This window comes from Osmerus eperlanus, chromosome 3, assembly GCF_963692335.1.
Source record: "Osmerus eperlanus chromosome 3, fOsmEpe2.1, whole genome shotgun sequence".
NCBI lineage: Eukaryota > Metazoa > Chordata > Actinopteri > Osmeriformes > Osmeridae > Osmerus > Osmerus eperlanus.
The window spans coordinates 17,907,020-17,930,428 of NC_085020.1; the positions used below are offsets into that span (position 1 = coordinate 17,907,020).

At 45.0% G+C, this 23,409-nt stretch overlaps 3 protein-coding genes across 3 annotated transcripts in view; 1 reads left to right on the forward strand and 2 right to left on the reverse strand.

Annotated features, from left to right (window-relative positions):
* commd6 (COMM domain containing 6) overlaps positions 1-23,409 on the reverse strand; it is a 215,549-nt gene that overhangs the window by 37,389 nt on the left and 154,751 nt on the right. The window lies entirely within an intron of this gene.
* On the reverse strand, positions 310-5,939 carry LOC134017674 (tripartite motif-containing protein 16-like). Its single transcript, XM_062457613.1, has 6 exons — positions 5,171-5,939; positions 3,654-3,749; positions 3,146-3,379; positions 2,641-2,800; positions 2,443-2,502; positions 310-1,211 (listed from the first exon to the last, which is right to left on the reverse strand). Exons 1-6 carry the CDS (start codon positions 5,768-5,770, stop codon positions 685-687), a joined length of 1,677 nt encoding a protein of 558 aa, XP_062313597.1. The 5' UTR covers positions 5,771-5,939; the 3' UTR covers positions 310-684.
* LOC134017008 (Krueppel-like factor 5) lies at positions 18,964-21,144 on the forward strand. Its single transcript, XM_062456253.1, has 3 exons — positions 18,964-19,351; positions 19,735-19,794; positions 20,226-21,144. Exons 1-3 carry the CDS (start codon positions 18,964-18,966, stop codon positions 20,402-20,404), a joined length of 627 nt encoding a protein of 208 aa, XP_062312237.1. The 3' UTR covers positions 20,405-21,144.

Below are 23,409 nucleotides of genomic sequence, written 5' to 3' on the forward strand. Positions count from 1 at the left end.
ACGGTAAAAGGGCTACAATGAAAGGCATGCATGCATATTTTCATTCAATTCAATTTTCAGAAATGGGGTTTCCAGAGATAAATCAATCCAGTCGAGTTAACCTGTGATTGCACTGCCATTTAGTGGGGAAAGTGCAACATTGCATTGAGAGATGAAGGATGAGATGGAAACAGAGAGATGAAGAGATAGAGGGATAAAGAGAGGAAGAGAGATGGAGAGAAAGAGATGGATACAGAGAGATAGACTAAAGACTATAGATGTGTTAGAAGCACACATCCTTCTTCTACAGTCTAAATAATGAGAGATGTCTTTCAGCTTCACATGTCTTTATTCAGCTGTTCAGGTCATTATAACCACCAGCAGGAGTTCAAAGTAGCAGAGAGACAACTATGAACTGATCACTTAAACAACAGCAGTTATAAACACTTCCATCTCAATAGTGAGTAGCACATGTACCCAAACATTACAACACAGCGTTAGTTAAAACTCTATTTACCGAGTAGCAGGACAGGAAGTAGACAGTGATTTCTATTGTCCAGTAGAGCCAAGACTAAATGATCATATACAATCATCAAGGTGAAAGAGCAGAAATTATACAACAAAAAAACAATGATTATAAACCAACTAAAACAATGACAGGGTTCTGTATGATTGTATGAAGGCATCACTCCTCTACAAGACCCTCTACCACAGCTTCATAATCTCTGCACTGTTACCATCGTTACCCAGCCCAAACCCAGGGTAGAGTGTTTGGGTGAAGGTGGTCTGGACTCTGTGGAGGAGGGTAACTGTGTCAGAGACGACACTGTAGAAGGACAGAGTACCTGCCTTGTGATCCAGGTACACTCCTACTCTGGAGGACTGAGGGCCTGATACTGCAGTAACAACTATGTTATGTCTGAGCGTGTAACCATCACTAGAGCACAGTAACCTCCAGGACTTGTTATTGTGACCAAAGCCATAGTTAAGGTATGTTTTTCTGATGTCTTTATGTGAGACTGCTATGGCAACCTGGCCACCTCTCCACTCCACTTCCCAGTAACAGCGTCCAGACAGAGCCTCTCTACACATCACCTGATAGTACATGGTGAACCTCTCTGGATGGTCAGGATATGGCTGCTGCTGCATTAGACGTGTCACCTTCCTATTCCCCTTAGACAGAGAGAGGAGTGCATATGCTGTGTTTGGGTCCAGTGTGAGCTTACAGGAATCTGGGAGCAGAGCAGAGACCAGATCAGAGTTAATAACACGTCCATTCATGTGTCCCCATGTTAAAGCTGCTGTTGTTCTGGATCAGATTCATCATTCAAAACGTGTCAGTGGAGAGAGACCTGGGGTCTCATTTATAAAGCTTGCGTACGCACAAAACGGGGCTGAAAATGTGCGTACGCCACTTTCCACGCAAAGGTTGTGATTTATAAAAAACAAACTTGACGGGAGAATGTGCGGTCCTCCACGCAAACTCTGACCCTCCCGTAGGCCTACACACATTTTGGAAACAGTTGAAATTGGCGACGCAGATGACCGTACTGTAGTCAGACTGCCGAAAGTAAATGTGGGAGGAACGATTACTCGTAATATTTATGTATTTTGTTTTCCTCACACACTGTTTTCACTCGATTTCATCATTATCATGAAGATTTAATCCAGCAGTATTATTTTAGCTTGTACTGAGTGATAATTGTTCCATAAACACCTTGTACAATCAACTCAAATTTTAAATCAAAATTCAGCGCTGTCTCGCCATCATATTGTCCACTACCGGAGTGCAGGAGGGGGAAATGCCCGACTGCATGGAATGCAGATAACATCACATATCCTACCTTTAAATAACTGCAGAATACAGTGTATAACTAAATATATTTATTTAATACTGTGCATATATAATCATGTCAAAAACTGGAAATACAGTCGTTAAGCTCCCGTGCAATCGCTACACTCCACGTCATCAGTCCAGACTTTAATAGATTACTGTTCATAACAAAACGCTTTTGTTTTCAAATTGTATCTCGACTCCACTCGCACAGTTTTTGTAATTGGTGATCTACCGGCCACCACATTTTCAGAGTTTTCGGGCTCCACCAATAGGCTAACAGTGTCTGAGAAGTTGTCATGCGCTATGATTCACCGTAAAGAACAATCGCATGCCAGGGTCATGATGAGATACTAGATTAGCATTCATGAGGTGCTTTGCATTGACTATTTATGGTTAAAAATGGGCGTGTTCAGGGCAGGGTACAATGCTGATTCACGTACGCACACTTGTGGGTAATCTGTGATTTATAAAGGGAACATTGCGTACAGGTGTGCGTACGCACGGTTTTATAAATCGGAATTTTTGTGAGCGTACGCCATTTTAGGCTTTTGGGCGTACCTACACTTTTAGTAAGAATCCTACGCACAGTTTTATAAATGAGACCCCTGGACACTTCAGAGACTCACATCGTAAGAGGTCTGCTCTGGTCTTGGGCTCTGGAGGCAGGAACACATCCACTGTGGAGACTGGAGACACACATACACTACCTTATCAAGTTGATACAAGCATGTGCTTATATGACAGGTGTCTGTCCTATCACATGATGTTTGTCCATGAGGCTTAATGTGCTGTTCCTCCAGACCTGCTGTGTTTAACCAGTTCACCTGTGGTGGAGATGTTGGAGCACACACTCTGGATCAGCTCCTCTAGTTTGTCTCTCAGCTTAGAGACCACCTCAGTCACGTGTTTGAAGTACTGAAGAGGAGGGACAGAGATGCTGGGGACATCTGAAGATACACTGGTACTGGAGAGAGACTGGTAGTTCTGGAGAGAGGGAGGGGGGGAGGAGGGGAGATAGAGAGGTGGGGGGAGAAAGAGAGAGAGTGTGTGGGAGAGAGAGCGTGTGGGAGAGAGAGGGGGGAGAGGAGGGGGAGATAAGAGGGGGAGAGAGAGATGGGGGAGATAAAGAAAGAGGAGAAAGAGAAAAGGGAGGGGAAAAGATACATATGTTAGGAATAGGAAATTACACACAAACATAGACAAACACGACCATGCACAAAATGACATAAAGTAACACACACACTATTCACAGGCTGAGCAGAGATCCTACATAGATGACCAGACAGTGAGAGTAGCTTCACATCTGAGCTGCCAGGGTAGTCTAGTTACCCGGAGGAATTGGATGTTGTCCTTTGTGTGTGAGAGCTTCTCCAGCTCAGCGTCTCTCCTCCTCAGCTCAGCTATCTCCTGCTCCAGTCTCTCCAGCAGTACTTCAGCCTGACTCACTGCTGCCCCCTGTTGGGCTCTGATCAGGTCCTTCACCTCAGAGCGCCTTCTCACAATGGAGAGGATCAGCTCAGTGAAGATCCTCTCACTGTCCTCCACTGCTGCCTGGCCAGAGCGCTGGAGAGAGAGGGGGAAGAAGAGAAGAAGAAAGGGGAGAGAGAAGGTGAAAGGGGAGGGGAAAGGAGAGGTGGGGGGGGAAGAGAGGGAGAGAGGGGAAGGAGAAGGAGAGAGGAGAGGGGAGAGAGAAAGAGAGAGGGAAAGACAGAAAAAAAGAAAGAGAGAAATCAATCAAGATGACCCTCCAGTGACACCAGTCTGCCTAAGGGTCCACCTGTCCTATCCAGGTATCTCCCAGTAGCACAGCTACAGTAGTGGAGATCCTGATGCTGACCTTGAAAGACTCCACAGCCTGTTGAAGCTCCTTCAGCTCCTTCTCTCTCTGCTGGACTCTCTGCTGGACTTCCTGCTGACTCAGGACCAGCTTGTCCTGGAGAACAACATACATGACAACAACACAGTAGGAGTTACAGTACAGGACTCTGGTGGAGTGGACCTCTGTCAGAACACACTGAACACCAATACTGCTAAACATGTCCAGTACAGCCATTAGCTACATAGCTTAATGTGGTCTGTCTCATTTTTGTTTATCACAAGAGAATGTAGCTTTGTGTGAGGGGTGAAGAGATTTCTTAGCAGTTTTGGTACAGAGGCAGAATGCTAACATTGGCTTGCTAGCTTGGCTAACTTCACACTTGGAGCTAGCTTACCTTTATATACTTCCTTTCTAATCATGATAAACGTTTTACTGGCTCCAGTCGCCTCAGTAAGTCAAGGTCAAGGTATCTTTATTTTGTACCCGCAGGTCAAATTGTTTTGCAGATGAATAGAATTTCGTTGTCCAGAAAAAACACATACAAGACACAACAATTCACAACAAATATACCGGTTAATAACATCATGACAGGCTGCACCAAACACATGCATATCCCTTCTTGTATTTAAGTAACTATTGCATACTAAAACATCTCTCCTCTTATTATTATTTAAAACCTCAATTGCCGCAGGAACAAAAGTATTCCTGTGGCGTCTCGTTTTCCATCTCGGGGCCAAAACCGGCAACCCGAGGGAAGTAACTGAAACCCATTGCTTAAAGGATGCAGCTCATCACTTAAAATAGTACTTGCCTTCCTGTACAACTGAGTTGTATAAATGTATTCTAGAGTCCGTTAATTTACTCCTATTATCTTACTCGACCACTTGACAATTTAGTTTAAGGAGTTCTTGTTCTTCACTGACAGACTACCATACCACACCGCAATGGAAAATCACATAATAGATTAAATAAAAGCAAAATAAAACAATGAAAGAATGTGTCTGTCAATGTGAAATTTGGCAAGCTTCCTAAGGCAACTCAGACGCTGATGACCTTTCTTACAGACCATTTCACAATTCAAATCAAATGTCAGTTTGGAATCAATGACTATACCTAGGTATTTGTAACTCTCCACACGATCCACAACCTGTCCTTTAATAGTTGTGGTAACGTGATCTGCAGTAGAAGTTCTAAAATCAATAATCATATTGGATATTGTGTTGTAGAATGTACACACTGTGGTGTGTTGTCTACCGGACACTGTTCAGCTGATTAACTCTTTGTGGTTTGGGTAACCAAAGCTAATTACAGACGGTTTGGCTGACATCGCCCAGTCAGTCAGACAGCTTCACACGTCTCCACTTTCCCACTCATGTAATTCAGTGATATTTCCACAGTTGTGGGCTTGACCAATCTTATAATATTGTAGCGGCCCGAAGTTTCCGAGTTCTAAGACCGAGACTGATCAAAGGCCGACTAAATATGTGGTCAATTCTGAGATGAGACTGAGATTACTACAACAGTTCTGGTCTTACCTGATTCTCCTTCCTCTCAGCTTTGGCTGACACCGTGTCATGGCCTTTATGTTCATCCATGGTACACAGTATGCAGATACACTGCTGGTCTGTCCGACAGAAGACCTCCAGCAGCTTGTCATGACTGGAGCAGATCATCTCCTGCAGTCCAGACGTGGCTTCCACCAGCTTGTGATTCTTCATCTTAGGAACCTGGTAGTGGGGCTGGAGGTGAGTCTGGCAGTAGGACAACAAACACACCAGACAAGACTTGAGGGCTCTCTCATTCCCTGGCCCAGTGCAGAGGTCACAGGTCACCTCTCCTGGGCCAGCTGGACTGGTCAGCTCAGAGGGGGCGGCCTGGGCTCCTCCTTTCTCCTTCAGCTTCTCCACCACCTCAGCCAGCATGTTGTTCCTTTTCAGAGCAGGCCTCAGAGTGAAGCTCTGTCTGCACTGGGGGCAGCTGTAAATTCCCTTCTGCTCAACCTGGTCCCAGTAGCCCTCGGTACAGCTGCTACAGTAGCTGTGACCACAGGCGAGGGTGACAGGATCCTTTAAGAGGTCCAGACAGATGGAACAGGAGAACTGGTCCTGGTCCAGCACAATTCCCTGCTGGGCCATGCTGGGGTGGTAGTGACAGTCGCTCTCTCTCACACACAAACACAAGTGGAGAGAGGGAGAGGGAGTGAGAGTGAGAGAAAGAGTGATAAGTTTCGTTTCTTCAGAATAACAACTGTTGTGGGAGAAGGATTGATTTCCTGGTTCTGTCAGAGGGTGGAGTTTAGCTGGTGGTGGAGAAGAGAGAGAGTGAGAGATAGATAAACAGTGTGTCTGTGTGAGAGGGGGGTGGAGCTGTGGGTGGAGAGACATAGAGACAAACAGAGAGAGAGAGTAAGACACTTCCTGTTTCCAACCAGCCTGTCTCCTCTGCTCCCAATCAGCTCACACTGAACCCAAACACACTCAGTCCTCTCTGTCTGAGGAGAATAGATATGTCTCCTTTTCTCTGCTATCTGTCTCTCCCTCTCCCTTACTCTCTGTCTCACACAAGCAGTTTTTCTCTTTCTCCACTCTCTCTCTCACATACTCACTCTCTCTCTCCGTTCTCTCCCTTTCTCCCTTCTCTCCACCCCCCGAAACTCCACCCCCTGACCGAACCAGGAAATTCCTCCCTTTTCCCACAACTAAAGTCTAAAATCCCCAAACAGGAACACCATTGTACTGCGCATGTCTCAGGGACTGAAACAGCCCTATCTTCAAGAGCAAGTTGTGGAAAAAGTGGCTCCTGCCACACCCACGCCCCTGGTGAGGACAGGTCCCTTGTTATTGTCAATCTTTTGCCACGCCAGTATCATAGACCGGTAAAAAGGAGTTAGCTCCGCCAAGTCCACCTTCCCAGGGTGGGTGAGGAACTGTCTCTCTAGTTGAGCCCCCCCGCCCTCCTTAAAAGGGTCCACGCAACACCCCTCCACCTCACTTCTGGATGCGTCAGTAACCTCTGTGCAGCTTGTAGCCGGACAGCGTCGACTCGACTTCTCAAATCCACCAAGCCCTGACCCCCCTCCTGCACTGGCAGGTAGAGCACTGGGGCCCGGATCCAATGCTGACCCGAAAAAACCCCCACCAAAGTCTTCTGCAGCTCCTGAAGCAAGCCGTCCGGAGGTTCCAGTGCACGCAAACGATGCCAGAGGGTGGAGGTGGCCAGATTGTTCCCAACCAACACTCTCCCCCTGAAGGACATTAGTGGCAACAACCATCTCCAGCTAGACAACTTGGCAACCACCTTGTCCACCACCCCTTTCCAGTCAGCCCCTGATAAGCATTGGACCCCAAGCACACCCCTAAAATGCCCCCCATCTCCCCATGAGAAAAGCCTCGCTCTTCCCCCAGTTGACCTTTGCTGAGGAGGCCCTCTCATACTGCTCTAACTCCTTCTTCACAATGTCAGCATCCCCCTGGATCCTAAGGAGCACACACACATCATCAGCATATGCAGACAGTGATATCACTCCCCCTTCTACTCCTGGGTAGGCCACACCCTGTCTAATCCTTCCCCCCCCCCCTCACACCTTTACCATCACAAAGACATCACAATACAACAAACGCACCGATGACATGAACATATTCCCAAACCCAAAAGACTCCATCACTTCAAAGAGATACGAATGACAAACATGGTCAAATGCTTTTTCCTGATCAATTGACAGAATTCCCAAATCATACCCCCCAAGCTTTGCCCAATCAATGACATCCCGCATCAGAAAATGTTTGTCCATTATTGTCCTTCCTGGAACACAGGACTGGTCTCTCTGCACTATGCTGTCTTGCACCAACTTCAGCCTGTTGGCCAAGCATCTGGATAAGATTTTGTAGTCCAAACATAGAAGAGACACAGGTCTCCAGTTCTTGAGCAGCCCTAGATCCCCCTTTTTAGGCACCAGCGACAACACTGCCCGCCTACAGCTGCTTGGTAGCATGTGTACCCCAAAAGCCTCCTGGTAAACCTCCAGTGGGTCAGGACCCAAAACGCCCCAAAAGTGTCTGTAGAACTCGGCTGGTAGGCCATACAGCCCTGGTGACTTCCCCACCGACATCTGCTGGACTGCAGCAGTGAGCTCTTGGAGAGTGAGCCCCACCTCCAAAGCCTCCCTCTGGTCTGCCCTGAGCTTTGGCAGGTCCTGCAAGCTGGCTAAGGCGAACGCTAGCGATTGGTAATGGCAGATCCAGAGTGGCTCTGGGCAGATTTTAAGGTTTAAGTTTAAGATTTCAGGTTTTAAACTTCGACAGAGTACCCGCCTTCAAGGAAGTCAACGCTTGTCAATGGAGCGATCCCAGACTCTCTGTACAAATGAAATGTACGAGGGTCTGGTTATATTAGGACCAGGCTACTGCACGTGAGGATTGCGCGCCGTTTCTCTATTTTGCTTTTCAGCTGTTACTTCCGTCTTACGACATCTAGTGGAAGCGTGTTGTACAAAGTCATTTCAAAATAAAGGCAAATAACATATTACTGGGTAAAACAGGAAACAAATCAAATAAAACTGATTATGTGCAAAACTAGAAAATGCTTGCAAGGTCATTCGCAGTGTTTCTTTTGATTATTAATCTAAATGAATGCACTGACAAAGTAAATTGTTAAAACTCAAACTTGAGAATTTACTGGGGCACAGCAGATTTATACCCGGGCGGCGGCCCCCTGTCCTGATATGCGCTCTCAATTATAATGTGATAACCAATGAAATGCGCTGATGATATTGACACGCGACCCGTGCATGTAAGCGTGCGTGTGTCAATAAAACTTCAGTCTTTATATTTTAACAGCAAAGCTGATTCCTCACTGTGTGGTTTACGTGAAAGTAGTATTTACATTTAGTCATTTAGTATTTAGCAGACGCTCTTATCCATAGAGACTTACAGTATAGTATTTGGATAGCACTGGGTACAGGACGTATAATTGCTGTACAATTCACACTGTTAACAATTTCCCTACCAAATTAATTGAAAAACGTTAGTTTATTTAAACTTGCAATCGCACTTTTCTGTCTTAAAGGCATTGTTTTGGGAGAGACACCGCACAGTCTTGACATTATGACGTCATAGGCATACAGGGATTGTGACGCACTTTAACAAGTGATAATAACTCATCCAAAAAAGTAAAATTTGTCAGTGATGAAAGAAATGCTCCGTAGGCAAGGAGTCAATAAACTTTTCGTTTTATTGAAGTGATTTCTTAATTTGTCATCCTTACCGAGTGTAAAAATATGGATGACATCTCAAAACATAAAAGACTAGAATGGAGGCCTAAACAGAAGGTAAGGCTGGTTATCTTGAAGTAGCTACAACGATTAAAACACGAGAATAGTTTAGATTATTGAGAATCATTTCTTTCTTTATTGTGAGTTTAACAGTTGTGTTTAACACTGACCTAACTTGATAAGTACCGTAGACCTAGTCATAATTCATATTTCCAAGTTATATTTCTTAATCAAAAGATAAAAACAATTCTGTATTAGGCACCTCTCTCTTGTCGTGTTTCACTGCTAATTGTAACCTCAATTCCACTTACCCCACCTTGTTTGTGTGTGTGTGTGTGTGTTTACATGGTGTGTGTGTGTGTGTGTGTCCAGCCTGCGCGTCTCCGTGACACAACTGTATCCCAGTTGCCCCTGCCACCCTGTAGGCCAGAGCCTGGACTGAAGTTTCCTACCCTGCAGCCCCATGACAGGAAGTCCCCAGAACAGCAGAACCTCCTCCAGGTAAGAACAGCTGCCTGGAGAAACTCAACACATTTGATATTATATTCATTTAGCAGACTCATTTGATCCAAAACGACATGCAAATAGTAGAATCAGAAGTGTAGTGTAGTTGAACAGTATTCCGGTGGTTACAGCCAGGGAATGGCATCTGTATTTGACCAGATAGTGTAACACTAACATCATCTCAAATATAATTCTGATAATAGTGTTAGTGCTTTGGAAACACATGCCTCACCCATGTGGCACAGAAGAACCAATTTAAGAGTTTCAAACTTTGCCTGAGGACTTATCAGAGCATTTTGTGATTGTAAGCAGTTTCACTCTATGGACCTGTATGTTGGGAGAGGAAGTTGAAGCATACAAGTATGTTGTTATGGTGATGTAACATCCGCCTTTGCCATTAATAATGTTGTTGCCTCATCAATGCACTAAGGCCGGCCGCAACATCAAGGCTGGCAGGAAGGCTGCAGGATCTGACAAAGCTGGAGGGGCTAACAAGTGGCCCCAGGCAGAGTCCTGGAGGGTTGATGTGGGCACTGGAGGCCGTAAGCCAGCTGCTGAACAAGGTTCACACCTGGCCCAGAAACTGTCAAGACCAGGCAGGATGGTGAGTAAAAGGTCCTCATCCCCTCACTGAGTACTACAGACACCACCTACTTCCCCTCAACTTAATCTACCTCCACGTCTCCAACAACTCTAACTTTGATGTTACTATGACTTGCTAAGCGTTTGTCTTGCCTGCAGGTGATTGGTGGTGCATGTGTGAAGATGCCTCCCATGTCCAAGACCAGCTACTGTGAGTATCGATTTATTAATGTATCAAAAGTACAACATTCATGATTAAATGATCACTTTCTATCAAGAGAGGGATCCAACAATCACACTATGACTTTCCTCTACATGTCTACATGGTTCTTCCACCAATAAGACCATCAGCCTCTGTGCCGTTCAGCCCAGAGGAACCTAAGACCCTAAGCTGCAGGTCCACACCAGATGATGGGGAGGGAACAAACTCCTTTCTACCTCCACCTTCATCTCCACCCACATCACCTCCGTCTCCACCTCTAACTCCACGCCGACCTCAGGCTCAGTCTCCACCGTCTTCACCTCCCACCCTGGATGACCCAGTGACCCGGGAGACCACGCCCCAGCCTCTGTTAGAAGCTATGATGTCCCATTCGTAAGTGTCCCTGTTAACGTCCTCTTTAGGCTACTGCCCTGATGAACACAAGGTTACGATGTCTCATTAGTTGTCATTGTACTGTAGAATGTAACACATCCGTTCTTGTTCTTGTTACAGTCAGTGGAGACTCATCAAAAAGGTCCTGTTGAGAAAGGTAGATAAACTGTTTATTTTATAACTCACAATATTTTTTTACTCAGCTTGACAATAACTATGTGTATCTGTACTGCGATTGAATTTTCTCCCCCTTTTTTACGCTGCCTTTCTCTCCTCTCTCTCCACGTCCTTTTCTCTGTCTCTTTTCCTCTCACCCTTTTCTCTCTCTCTCTCTCTGTCTCTCTCTCTCTCTCTCTCTCTCTCTCTCTCTCTCTCTCTCTCTCTCTCTCTCTCTCTCTCTCTCTCTCTCTCTCTCTCTCTCTCTCAGAACAAGAACATAGCTGAGCTGGAGAAGCATTCAGAGGAGATGATGGAGTGGGTTCTCCATGTGGTTGATGAGTGGGTGCTGCCCGCTATGGCCCTTTACCAGGTCCATCACCTCAGCCAAGACCCGCTGTCTGCCGCTTCCTCCCACAGCAACTGTGTCTCCATGAGCAGCAGATCTTCAGGTCTGCTGTCTCCAGTCCGGTCTGGGGTGTTGAGTGAGAAGATATGTTTCAGCCCTGTGGCTTCTCCAGACCTCAGGAGGGAGAGTTCATGCTCTCGTCAGTCCCAGGTCAGAGCCTCTTCTCAGGGCTCAGACCAACCTGAGGGTGTTCTAAGAAGCAGGAGGAGCAGCAGCAGCAGCCAGGGAGAGCTGCTGGGAAACATGGTCCAGGGAAGGGAGGAGAAGGAGGCTTGCACACCCTCGTGTCAGGAAAGCCTCCCTCTCTACACCCAACAGGAGGAGTGCAGCTCTGCCAGCAAGGAGGAGCAGGAGGAAGAGAACCTGCAGAAGGAGGAGACCACTCCTCTCTTCTCCAAGTCAGCCACCAGGAGCCCTAGTCCCAGGAGTGAGGCCAAGGGTGTTGCCAGTTGCCACAACCTCAACCTCACTGCTCAAAAAATGCTGGACACCGTTGTGCAGATGGCACACTCGGCCTCCAGATCCGTCTCTGATGACGAAGACTGCGAAAGTGACGAAGGCTCCTCTGTCTCGTCCTTCGACCAGGCCGAGTACGACCTGGACCGCCTGCTGGTGTCCCAAAGCACTGGTACGAGGGTGTTGCAGGATCGACTGCTTCTCCGAGGAGCTGATTATTCAAATATATCATCTGCTCCTGGAGACACAGATGGGACGATTCCCCTCGGCAAGCCGCTGCCACTCCCAGCCCAACGTCCAGAACCTGGAGGCCAAGCAGTGCCTGGACTGGGAGCTCTTCAGTCCTTTGATGTACAACTTCCTCTACTTGGCATTCAAACAACTGATGGAGAACTTCCTTGGCCTGGTCATCTTTCTTCCGGACGAACGTGTCCCGATGAACGATCACCTCAAATGGATGTGGAAGGAGGACAGGGCCGACTCCGACAGCAATGCATCCTTAGACGACAGTGACAGCAGCGACTCGTCTCTGGACTGGTCCTTCAAGTTTCCGCCGGGCCCCAGCCAAGGGATTGTTGGTAGAAACAGCTCACAGAGCAGGCTGCGGCCATCTTCCTCTGCCAGCCAGGACCAGAGGGGGGCACTAGAGGCCATATCTGAGGTGTTAACCATGAAGGTGGGAGGTGTCCTTCACTGTACCTGCAATGACCCAGAAAAAGCCATGGCCATGGTCAACAAAGGTAGAGACATTTTTTACTCAATCACTATATTGACCCCGAAGGGAATTCAGGTGTTCAGGCAACTAGTAACACTGTGTAACTAGAGTTGTAAGTGTTACAGTACTGCTGAATGACAGTGTAGGTATAGTTAATAACTATAATATTAATGTTAGCGATCAAAGTCAATCACTGTTTAAAGAAAAGTATAGGTAATAGCTATAATAATAATACTAATAGGATACTTAAAAGTGTGAGTGTGTTTTGTTGTGCTAGGCCTTGATGCTGAGGCCATGGCCAGGCTGGCGGATCTCCTTAGCAGCTCCTCTTCTGAAGCCACTGACCAGGAAGGGACAACGGGAAGTCCCAACCCAGAGTTGAGTTTAGGTTTCACCAACCAGGAAGTTTGCCAGTCGGAGAAGGCTGATATCATTGTCCCCAACAACGATACGGTTGGTTACGTTTATGATTTCCACAAAGACGAAGAAATGTCAGATTGCCTGAAAAAAGCCGTCAACGTTGCCACGGAAATGAATATCGAGGAAGATGGGAAGGATGATGGAGCTTCAGGTTTCTCTAAGCAGGTCCAGGTGCTTTCCTGGTTGCCCCCAAGGCCCTCTGAGACCCCCTCCCTCCAGCCCGGGGAGGTTCTGATCCAGGAGAAGGTTTGGACACCCTCCGGGCCCAGTGCCCTGCACCACCAGACCCTGCGGGACCTCCTGCACGGGCTGATGGTACGCTTAGCCCTCCAGGAGTCCCCCTCGACGTCCAGCGCCCCCATCCCCTCGAAGCTAGAGGCTACTCTCCTTCAGGAAGTGGGATGGATTCTTTGGACCCAAGACGGGATCAGCCTCATCCTGGATCACCAGCCACAGAGCCCGTTCTTCAGTGGCACAGACGCCCTTGAGGCCATGTTGGAGGCGGCCTACGCTAATCTGTCACTCAGCTCTAAAAGTAGCAGGGCCCAGCTCCGCTCTGCTCGCCACGGAGAAGCGGGAGCCATTTGCTGCCTGGCCGAGACCATCGCCACGGTGATCTGCCGCCACGCCGAGGACTGGCGCGCTCCTGCTGTGTCGGATGTTACCGTCCATTTTGAAACAGGTTGTGAGGAGAAGGAGAATGCTCAGGACTCTGCTGGCTTGGAAAAGGTCAATGGAAGCTCCAGCTTCAGAAGAAATGTGAGGATAGATGACGGATCTGAGCTATCTGACGATAGCTCCTCATCCGCCTCCACCTCCCGGTTCTGCCACTCCTCCTTTTCCTCCACCTCTGATTTATCCTCCTCCACCTCCCAGTTCTGCCACTCCTCCTCTTCCTCCACCTCTGATGTATCCTCCTTCACCTCCCAGTTCTGCCACTCCTCCTCTTCCTCCACCTCTGATGTATCCTCCTTCACCTCCCAGTTCTGTCACTCCTCCTCTTCCTCCACCTCTGATGTATCTTCCTCTTGGCCCTCCCAAACCTCCAACAGCTCCTCCATCTCCAGGAGCTCCATGGCTCTGGACCCCTGCCCAGATGGAGACAATCTGGGCCATCTTGGAAAGACCAAACCCTCCAGCCTCCAAAGATGGTTCACATTGGTAAGCTGAAAACAACTCCACACACACTGGCACTGGGTAGACCTGATCTGAATTAGTAGTAAACAGTAGAAATGATTAGCAGACTTATTTATTCAAAGCCACACACACAGAGAATTTAAACATCTGACATCTTGATCCACAGCCAAATGCTCTACCACATAGCTACACCCATCCCACCCACATTAGATAGATAGTTACAGTTAATGTTGTTCAGTCAAGACACTCACGTATTATATTTGAGCATTTATTGTTAACTACAGACATGGAAATAGATTTGACTTCGGCAGTGTATGTGTCTAGGGGACCCAGTCCCTGCCTCTAGCATTAGCGAGCAACATACATACATAGAATATGAGGCAGGGAGCAAATAGAGATATAATCCCGCTGATGGATAGAACATAATTTATTTTATAATTTAAAGGAATTATGTTTGTCTTTGCTCTCACTTCAATCCCAGATGAGAAAGAAGACCAATGCTGTCACCAAGGGTACACAGAGTACTGCTGCCAAAGGACAGAAGAAGACCAACTCAGTTACTCCCCTCAACTGTGGAAGTGAGATCATGATATATTGTCAGATCATATTTGTTCATTTAGGCTTTCCCACTTTAATTGTCTCTCCCACCATTTCACCCCCCCCCCCCCCCCCCACACACACACACACACACACATACTATTTTCAAGGAAATGGACAGTGTTGGTTATGTGTGATGTCATCTTCTGTTGTGTGATGGTGTTTCCTGTCCAGGCCCAGCTCCTGCTGAGTCCTCCAGTGTCCTAGGAAAAGAGAAACAGAAGAAGAAGTCCGTTAAAGGCTTCTTCCGCAGGATATCTGCAGCTCTCTCCAAGGCGTTCTGTTGTAGCTGCATGACTCACCAGTAGAGGCAGCCGCCTGCTTCCTGACCTGACTTCCGTGACAGAGAGGACCTGTCCCTTCACCAACCACCGTAGCCATGCCTCTGAAATGCATAACAAAGCTATTCATAATTTTTGTATTAATAAATACAATTAAAAACATTGTCATTTATGTCATACCTCCCTTGTAATTGCTAAGCTGTTTGTGTTTAGGGTTGTGACATCTCCATATCAGGACTGCAGCCACACAAAGGCCAATTATTGTGTGTCACATTAATAGTACACAGCCACTTTACTTCAGTACTTCAGTATAACAATGAGATAAAACACTAGCTTTTCTAAAGTTTTTAGATACATATAGTTTGGTCAAGTTTGTGTTGAGAATGTTAGGAATTTGAGTCAGGTGGCTGAGCGGTTAGGGAATCGGGCTTGTAATCACAAGGTTGCCGGTTTGATTCCGGGCCGTGAAAAATGACGTGTCTTTGGGCAAGGCACTTCACCATGCTTGCCTCGGGGGAATGTCCCTGTACGCTCTGGATAAGAGTGTCTACTAAATGTAAATGTATTTCAGGATAACTGACTGTTTACCCCATTAACATTGTGCACCATTCTTATTGATCCCAAGTTGTATCATGTGCTCACACAGTTGCAGAGGGAGATGTCTGAACTCGAATACTGATATAAGTCAGTTTTTTTCCTTATTGTTTTATGCGTTTTACTTTTACTTTGTAATGCTATCAAAGAAAATGTGTATTTTATAGGGGTAGGAATCGTTTGGTACCTCTCGATTTGAATTGATGCTAGGGGTCACGATTCGATTAAAAATCTATTCAATTTTTTTTTGCAATTTTTATTACATAAAAATAGATAAAAATAAAAATGTTTTTTTACATTTGTGAATTGAGGTGACACAGGGAATTGTGATGACCGGACTGACCTTATAGTTTCCCCCCACAATCCTACACTCATCAGACCACTGTCTGTTTACCTTCAAAATGGAACTATGCCAGAGCCTTAGCGATTTTCATGAAACTACTACTAGCCGTTGCATAACCTCAATTACAACACATGGTGTCAGTACAGATCTCTCACCCGAAGACTTTCTGGAATTATTCGATCACAAAATCTGTGCAATCAGGGTAAAACTACAGACTAGTCCTAGACAAATGCATATGAACACCGAATTATCCTCCATACCAACCATGCTGCATGCTGAGGCTTTCACTCACCTCAACCCTATCTCTATGGAAGCATTCCTCAAGCTAATAGAATCATCCAAACACATCAGCTGCCTTCTCGACCCCCTTCCTAGGTTAACGCCACAGTATATGGTTAGCACATGCATTCAATATGTTATCAACTGGTGGTTAGCAACATAGACATAATAAAGTTAGCAATGTTACACACAGTCTGCAGGTAGGCCCTACCTCCGCGACTACTTCACTCAGAGCAGCTGTCAATCATAGCTGTCAATCATAACGTCTCACCCCCTTTTTATATCGTCAAGTAATAGCTTAATTGAAAACAAACTGTTGTTTGACTTTTATCAGACTATGTAAAGGACAGGTATGGAACATCAGTAAAAAGGAAATGTGAACACTATAACTACTTTGAACAAGAGAACGTGTAGGCCTACTATTTTACATGTAAAACATGTTGAGAGGGTACCCTGGCTCCGTCTGTGGACTTCCTGCACGGCTAGAGCCCCCTACTGAAGGTTATATTGTAGGCCTACCAACCCAGTTGAGAGGGTCCTTGCCGTGGACCACGGAATGGGGCGGGGTCAGATATATAGGAGGGTCCAGACGTCCAACCCTGCCCTGTAATACTTCTGATTGGACTGCCATTCCCTTCACTAAAAAACATTGTTGCTGCCTTTTTTGTAGTGGTCCGTTTCAACAAAGAAGAATATTTTGATATGTAACGGATAGGAGTTTTAACTCGGATCCTTGAGGCACACAACCAACACGGTGAAATAATTTACAAAAAAAATATCCCTTTATTAATACAGTTCTAAAAAAAACAGAAGACTTAAGTCATGAGCAAATCGCAGCTCTACACCTGGTGCCAAAAGCTAATGTTAGCAAATCCACAGCAATTCACATCAAATTCACAGCAAAACCCACAGCAATTTCACTGCAAACCCACAGCAATTTCACTGCAAACCCACAACACTGCAAACATTATAGTACACCATAAACGTATGCCGCAAAACGGCGATAGGCTCATAACCCCCAGTCCCTCACGGCAGTAGCAGAAGATCCAGATTAATATAAAAGTAAGTAAAAAATAGTCCACTCATGAGAGGATTTGTCCAGCTATACCACCAGTCCAGACACCACTCACGACCCAGCTGATGACTCAGGGCTCCAGTGTAATGCAGCCGCAAGCGCACCGCAGTTCCACCAAAACTGTCCTTTCACAGCGGTGGCGTTCGTTTCCCAGAGAACTGCGGAAGAAAAACAAGATAAATCAGGACCCGCACCGTCAGTGAAGTTAAACCACCAGGCTGTTACACGGCAATGTGGTACAGGCAAGAGTATTTCCCTTCCCTTTGCTGCCGAAATAGAGAGCGTTGTACGTCTTTTGGCGGTGCTCACGATACCAGTGTTCTCCAGCGTTTCTTGACGTTGTTTCGTTGAGTGCGTTGTATGGTCCTTCTGCTCGATCGTAACGGTTGCTGTTGTTCCACTCTGTGGAGGTTCGCAGTTGAGTCCTTTCTACGCGCCTGCCACCAACCAGCCTCCGTTGAATGCCGTCCTCCGCATTTAATTCCTCCCGTCACCAATCACGTCGGTCTCATTAGAGACCATTTGGCACACCTGTTGGGGAACGCTACAAACCATACACCATTCTAAAATAATCACTTACAATTGTTCAACACCGCCCCCTACCAACAGCCAATATTTACATGTCACAATCACAAAACACCCAAACATTGTCGCCCCGTTACAGATACAGGGTTTGCATTTTTGTGTTTGTTGCGTAGGCTTGCCTATATATTATAATAGTGTAGCCTACAGTAGACTAGTAGCCTAGTAGATTATGGACATCATCTCGATTAGGTGTTTTGAGATTCTGTGTTCTGAGATTGGGCAGGTGTGTTCTACCTCTCAGGTCTGACTCCACAGGTGATCCACCTCAGCAGGGACTCGCCAGCTATATATCTTATATTGATCATATTAAGGATTAAGAAGGTTGATGTGTGGTTAAAAGTTACATTTGTTCTGTGCTTACTTGCCTCAGTATGTCAATGTGTATGCAGCCAGTATTCATATTGAAACAGGTAACCTATTTCATGCTAATAGATAGATGCATCGTCTCAGCCAGGTATTCTGTTATAAAAATCATTTCTGTTGAGATTTCCTGATAAAGTGGTGCCATCACCACTGTAAAAGTAGTATTGCCAAATGTTATCGTCAGACACAATGATGGATGCATAAAATAATCATAAAGATACCTATTTTTCTATTGTGTTTATTGTATGTTGTGCGTAATTATGGATATTCATGCAATGTAACAGGGGCGTTGTTACTTGTCTACTGGGGCACAGGCTCCTCATTGCTCATATAAAAAAAAAAATATATATATATATTTCAAGATGGCTGCGTAGGCCTACATGAAGTGTGAAAAATGAAAAAACTTTCCCTTGCTTAACCCACTATAATTACAGTTCGGGGACGTACGTTTGATATCAGTTTAGGCATATCCTCAATAGTTAGTGCGAGCGTAATAGACCACACGAGACCATTTTTTTCGCAATAATTTAAATGCTACTGTTTTTTGAGCTTCATGTAATATCACATTTTGGACTCATGTTGTTATCATGCTTAAGTCTAGATAAGATGATTGGTAGGCCTATTACTTATAAACTTTCTTTAGTTTCATTATGTTTTCTTTGCCTACCTCAATTCTTACATGTTTGCCGACCCCTCAACTTCTGTGCATGCTGCAGATATTATAGCAAGCCAGAAGAGCGCGCGGACATGGAAATGTGCGGGCAGAATTTCAGTTAGGCTGCGTTGATTTCACAAGCGTTGATTTGGATACTGTTTCTTTTGATTATCAATCTAAATGAATGCACTGACAAAGTAAATTGTTAAAACTCAAACTTGAGAATTTGCTGGGGCACAGCAGATTTATACTGGGGCGGCTGCCATGTCCTGATATGTCCTCGCAATTATAATGTGATAACCAATGAGATGCGATGATGAGATTGACATGCAACCCAGCTACTCTCTCATCCCCCAGTTCAACCACCAGCAGAGACCAGCCTACCTACCCCCATCCCCACCCAGCTCAGAGCCGGGGAGTCCAGACAGGGCAAAAGAACATCTCCCCACCCCCCTCCTATGCAGCCAGCATAGCTTCTAAATTGACAGTCCCCAACAATGCCATCGTCCCAGTCCAGACCCCATCCACCCAGGAACTAGGCCAGGGCCCCAGTGTTGGACCAGTCCAGGCCTCAGGTCAGGTCCAGGCTGCTGGTGTGAGCCCTGTGTCCCCAGGACCTATCCAGTCTTCTCCAATCATGTTTAACCGCCGGAACAACCCAGATCTAGAGAGAAGAAGGATTCACCACTGCAATGTCCCAGGTTAGAGAATCTCAGTCTCACCTTTTCTTACAAAGAAAATTATTGTATTGTACTGAACTATAATCCTGCTTGATAGTGGCCTTGTGTACATTCTCAGACACAGTCACAATTGCTACACAAATCACATAAAAAATCAATGCACGGTCATTCAAAGGAAAAGTCCACAGTTCAAGCTGCCCTAAAACAGTGAAGAAAAAAACTGACATGAGTAACGTAATGATCAAACAAATATAACCATAGAAGGTCCCTCTTTCCCAAACTTAAATGTTCTTTCTGATCACCAATATTAGAACACCCCTCACCTTTGGCTTAGGTTCCTTTGCTCATGGCGAATCCCCTTGCTATAATGACAACTAAAATATTAGATTTTCCCTTTTTGACAGGATGTAAAAAGGTCTACACCAAGTCCTCCCATCTAAAAGCCCATTTGCGTACTCACACAGGTGAGTGTTTGCCTTTTATAACATAATGAAAAGTTCGCTTATGGCCAGCCTTATTTTGGATGCAAGTATGTAATGTTGCTGGGCAGAAGAATGTTCCTGGCATGCTGATGCGCTCCGCTAGCTGACAGAAACCTGGCCCACATGCTACTTCTGTCAAGCCCCTTGGCTGTTTTTAAAATAAACAGAGTGTGTGAATCTTAACATTGTTGTTCTGGACATGAACATGATTCAACTAGACTTCATAAGAAATCACATCAAATTGAGTAGAATGACATGAAAGAATGTGTCAGCATGAAATCTTTGCTAAAAGTGCCGAGGTAGAATAGTGTTCTGGTAGAGGATACCTGTGTTTGTGAAGGACCGTGTGCAGTGGTGACGTACTACAGTGGTGCCTGCCGATAGCTCACCCTCCTCTGTGTGCTGCCTTACAGGAGAGAAGCCGTACCACTGCTCCTGGGAGGGGTGTGAGTGGCGTTTCGCCCGCTCCGACGAGCTGACTCGCCACTTCAGGAAGCACACTGGGGCCAAGCCGTTTCAGTGCGCTGTGTGTAGCCGCTGTTTTTCCCGATCCGACCACCTGGCCCTTCACATGAAAAGACACCAGAGCTAAAGGGCAGCCCTGCTAACGCGCGCGTTCTCAGATTGGAATTTCACTTAATCTGTCATCTCATTGAGACAATGATACGTATGTGGCGCTCAGAAAAACAGCCACGTTACTGAATGTTAAAATTATTTTACTGACCATATTCCTAGGATTAGACCACTTGTCCCTAGTGGAAATATATTTTTATGTTAGTTATAGTGCTGGCCCACACAAGGAATATTGCTATTATTATTATTGCTACCGATATTATTGTAAAAAGGTTCAATGTTTACTTTTTGAACTGAAGTTTTTTAATATATTTTTTCCATGTAACCCAACAAACTTTCAAAAAAATATTGGGCTGTGCCATCTTTAAGAGAGAGCACAAAGCTATGTGCAGCACAGCACAGTAGGCACTAGACAATTCTATGATTTCACAAGCCAATTCTGCTACTGTGTGTATGATATCTACATTATGCTACTTGGTGAAAGACAAGCTCAAGACTCCTTGCTGGAATGTACAAAGGGAATACTAAGTACAACTATTTTTTTCCTTTTATATTGTTTCCTCAAATTTAATGATAAGAAATAATTTATTAGACATTATTTTTTACTCGATTTCAAAAGTGCCTTTTTGATGTTTTGGAAGACTTCTTTGCCCTGCCTGCAGGGTACCATCTGGTACATTGTATACCTTGTATTTATGAAAGGACTGCTGCGTCCTACTTGTAAAACTGTCATTGTATTTATTAAAAAGTAAAATGTCATCACACTAATTAAATAACAGGGCAAGAAAGAAAAAACACAAGGAATCAGGTTGCTCTTTGTTTGAGATGTAAATATTTTGTAAAACCTGCGTTTCTGATTCCGATACTAAGATATGATGGTATTCTTTTCAAATTGATTTGAGTTTTACACTTCCGGGGTATTTGACATGTTTTCTTTATGTCGTTCACGTTGTTGTATTTTAGAAGAGCTAGTAATAGAATAGAACTACAGTGTTGCTACATGTCACTTTTACTCATGGCTTGGGTTAGAATGACTTACAGTTAATTGGTAACAACATGTTACTATAATAGTTTACTTTTTGGAATCAAAGTAAAAGTCCACAAGAACACTGTAATGTACTGCTGTTGGTAATTAGCTCTTCAGAGTTGTTTGTGGTTATCATTGAGAGAATAGCATACTGTCGGCTGTATAACAATGATGAAGAAAGTGTTTTGTCCGTCTCTTCATAAACGGAGTGACTAAGTTCAGTTGAGTTCTGGATTTTAATAAGTATTATCAATCTGCAGATTGGGAGAGAAAACCAGACCTCTGACAATAAATGACCACACAACACCAGGCTTAGGTCTCAATCATGTCTCTCTCAGCTCTGAAAGCCGGAGGACCATCTTTTATAGGGCACAGGAATGTAAACATAGATAGTGACAGTCAGGCAGTAATGACGTTACAACAGTCTCAGAGGAAGAGATTCACAGCTCCCAACACATGACCACTCAGACTAGAGAGATCATAGTTGGCGCTCTCCTTGTAGTCATGACCAAGGACGTTTACCCAGTACTTTCTCCTGATCACGAACATCTATTAACCCTGACACATAGACACCATCTACTCTTATTAATAGCAAGCTTACATGAGAACATACTAACTAGTATCCAATGACTAGTTATATTGATTAGTGAATAATGTAAGCACACCGGAAATCGCAATTTCTTCCACAACAACCGTGTGCTCAGACAGTTGCCTGGATGAGAAATGGAGCAAAATGACAAATAAAAGGTGTGTCTAAAAATGGTAAAGTACTGTAGGTACATTTTATCCTGAATTAAATTCACTTTAAATGGAATGCATTGGGGTCGCTATTGTAGCGGACAAACGGGGTCCATGGGTCAATGATGGGTCTATGTGCCTTTCCATATGTAGAGAGTTGAGAGAAAGCACCATAACCTCCAGTCATGCTTCGAGGCATTCCTCATACCTCATGCAAGAACAACAAGGTGTCCATTTTGCTCATTAAACGACTATGCAAATAGACTCATGAAGTCTTTTCACCTATCCAACAAAAGATTGTTGTCAACCTTCCACAGTGTCTTTGTCACAGTCTGTGTGAAGAGCAGCAGAAATAAATGTACACATCCGTGTGAATAAGCTTTCATGTCGTTGACACAGAATATTTGGTCTTCACAAAGATGTGAGCGGGTTCACCTGAAATGGCTCTGCTATTTTTCCAAGCACCATGCCAACACTAACAGTAACATTATCATACCAACCTGTGTTGTTACTAGACCATAGCCTTTAGCGCTTTGGTTAACGCCTGCTGACACGTAACCTGGCAATTATGTCCATTCAAACCACTATTCACTCATTTTAATTGTGTCATGTACAGTACCACTCAGAAAAGGTCTGTCTAGTACTCATCCCTCACCACTGCTAGCACAGTGCTAGTGTCTTAGTAACAGCTCAGAGGCGAGGCTTGGGGCTTACACGTCCAAATAGTTTACCGGAGGCTTCATCTGAGAGATCAGGCCCTGTATATCAAACAAGGTGCTGATAATATTGCTTGAGGCAAATAGGAAATACAGTTGGGCATATGTACACATACATACAAGCAACATACAGAACAACATAATATTACATATTTTATAATACTTCAGAATACCAATTAGGGTAATTATTTACTTATCGCTCATCTTACGTTTTATATAAAGTCATCAAGTTCTATCCAGGTCTACCCACAAGGGATCTGGTCGTGTTGCAACCAAACCATATGGCTGAAATGGCAGTGTTAGACTTTACAGAAGACAAAGCTATACAGGAAGGAGTAGTAGCTGCCTTATTTTATTTGGACAGTTTTGTCTTCTTTCTGATCTTATCTTGTCTGTGGAATTTAACACATCTTGTTTTCAATGATTACATTCCCCCTGATATCTGTGTACAGCTCTGTTGGGCCTGCCTGTTCTGTGAGGTTAGGTTTCTGAATGCCGGTGTACGTGATCATGGTGCTCAGATGCCTAGGCTGAAACCAGAAC

Coding starts and splice junctions, on each gene's coding strand:
- LOC134017674 (XM_062457613.1), bottom strand. CDS start 5,770: ATGGCCCAGCAGGGAATTGTGCTGGACCAGGACCAGTTCTCCTGTTCC. Junction 3,380..3,653: donor AGGCTGTGGAGTCTTTCAAG/GTCAGCATCAGG, acceptor CTCTCTCTCCAG/CGCTCTGGCCAGGCAGCAGT. Junction 1,212..2,442: donor CAGAGCAGACCTCTTACGAT/GTGAGTCTCTGA, acceptor CTCTGCTCCCAG/ATTCCTGTAAGCTCACACTG.
- LOC134017008 (XM_062456253.1), top strand. CDS start 18,964: ATGATGAGATTGACATGCAACCCAGCTACTCTCTCATCCCCCAGTTCA. Junction 19,352..19,734: donor TCACCACTGCAATGTCCCAG/GTTAGAGAATCT, acceptor CCTTTTTGACAG/GATGTAAAAAGGTCTACACC. Junction 19,795..20,225: donor CCATTTGCGTACTCACACAG/GTGAGTGTTTGC, acceptor GCTGCCTTACAG/GAGAGAAGCCGTACCACTGC.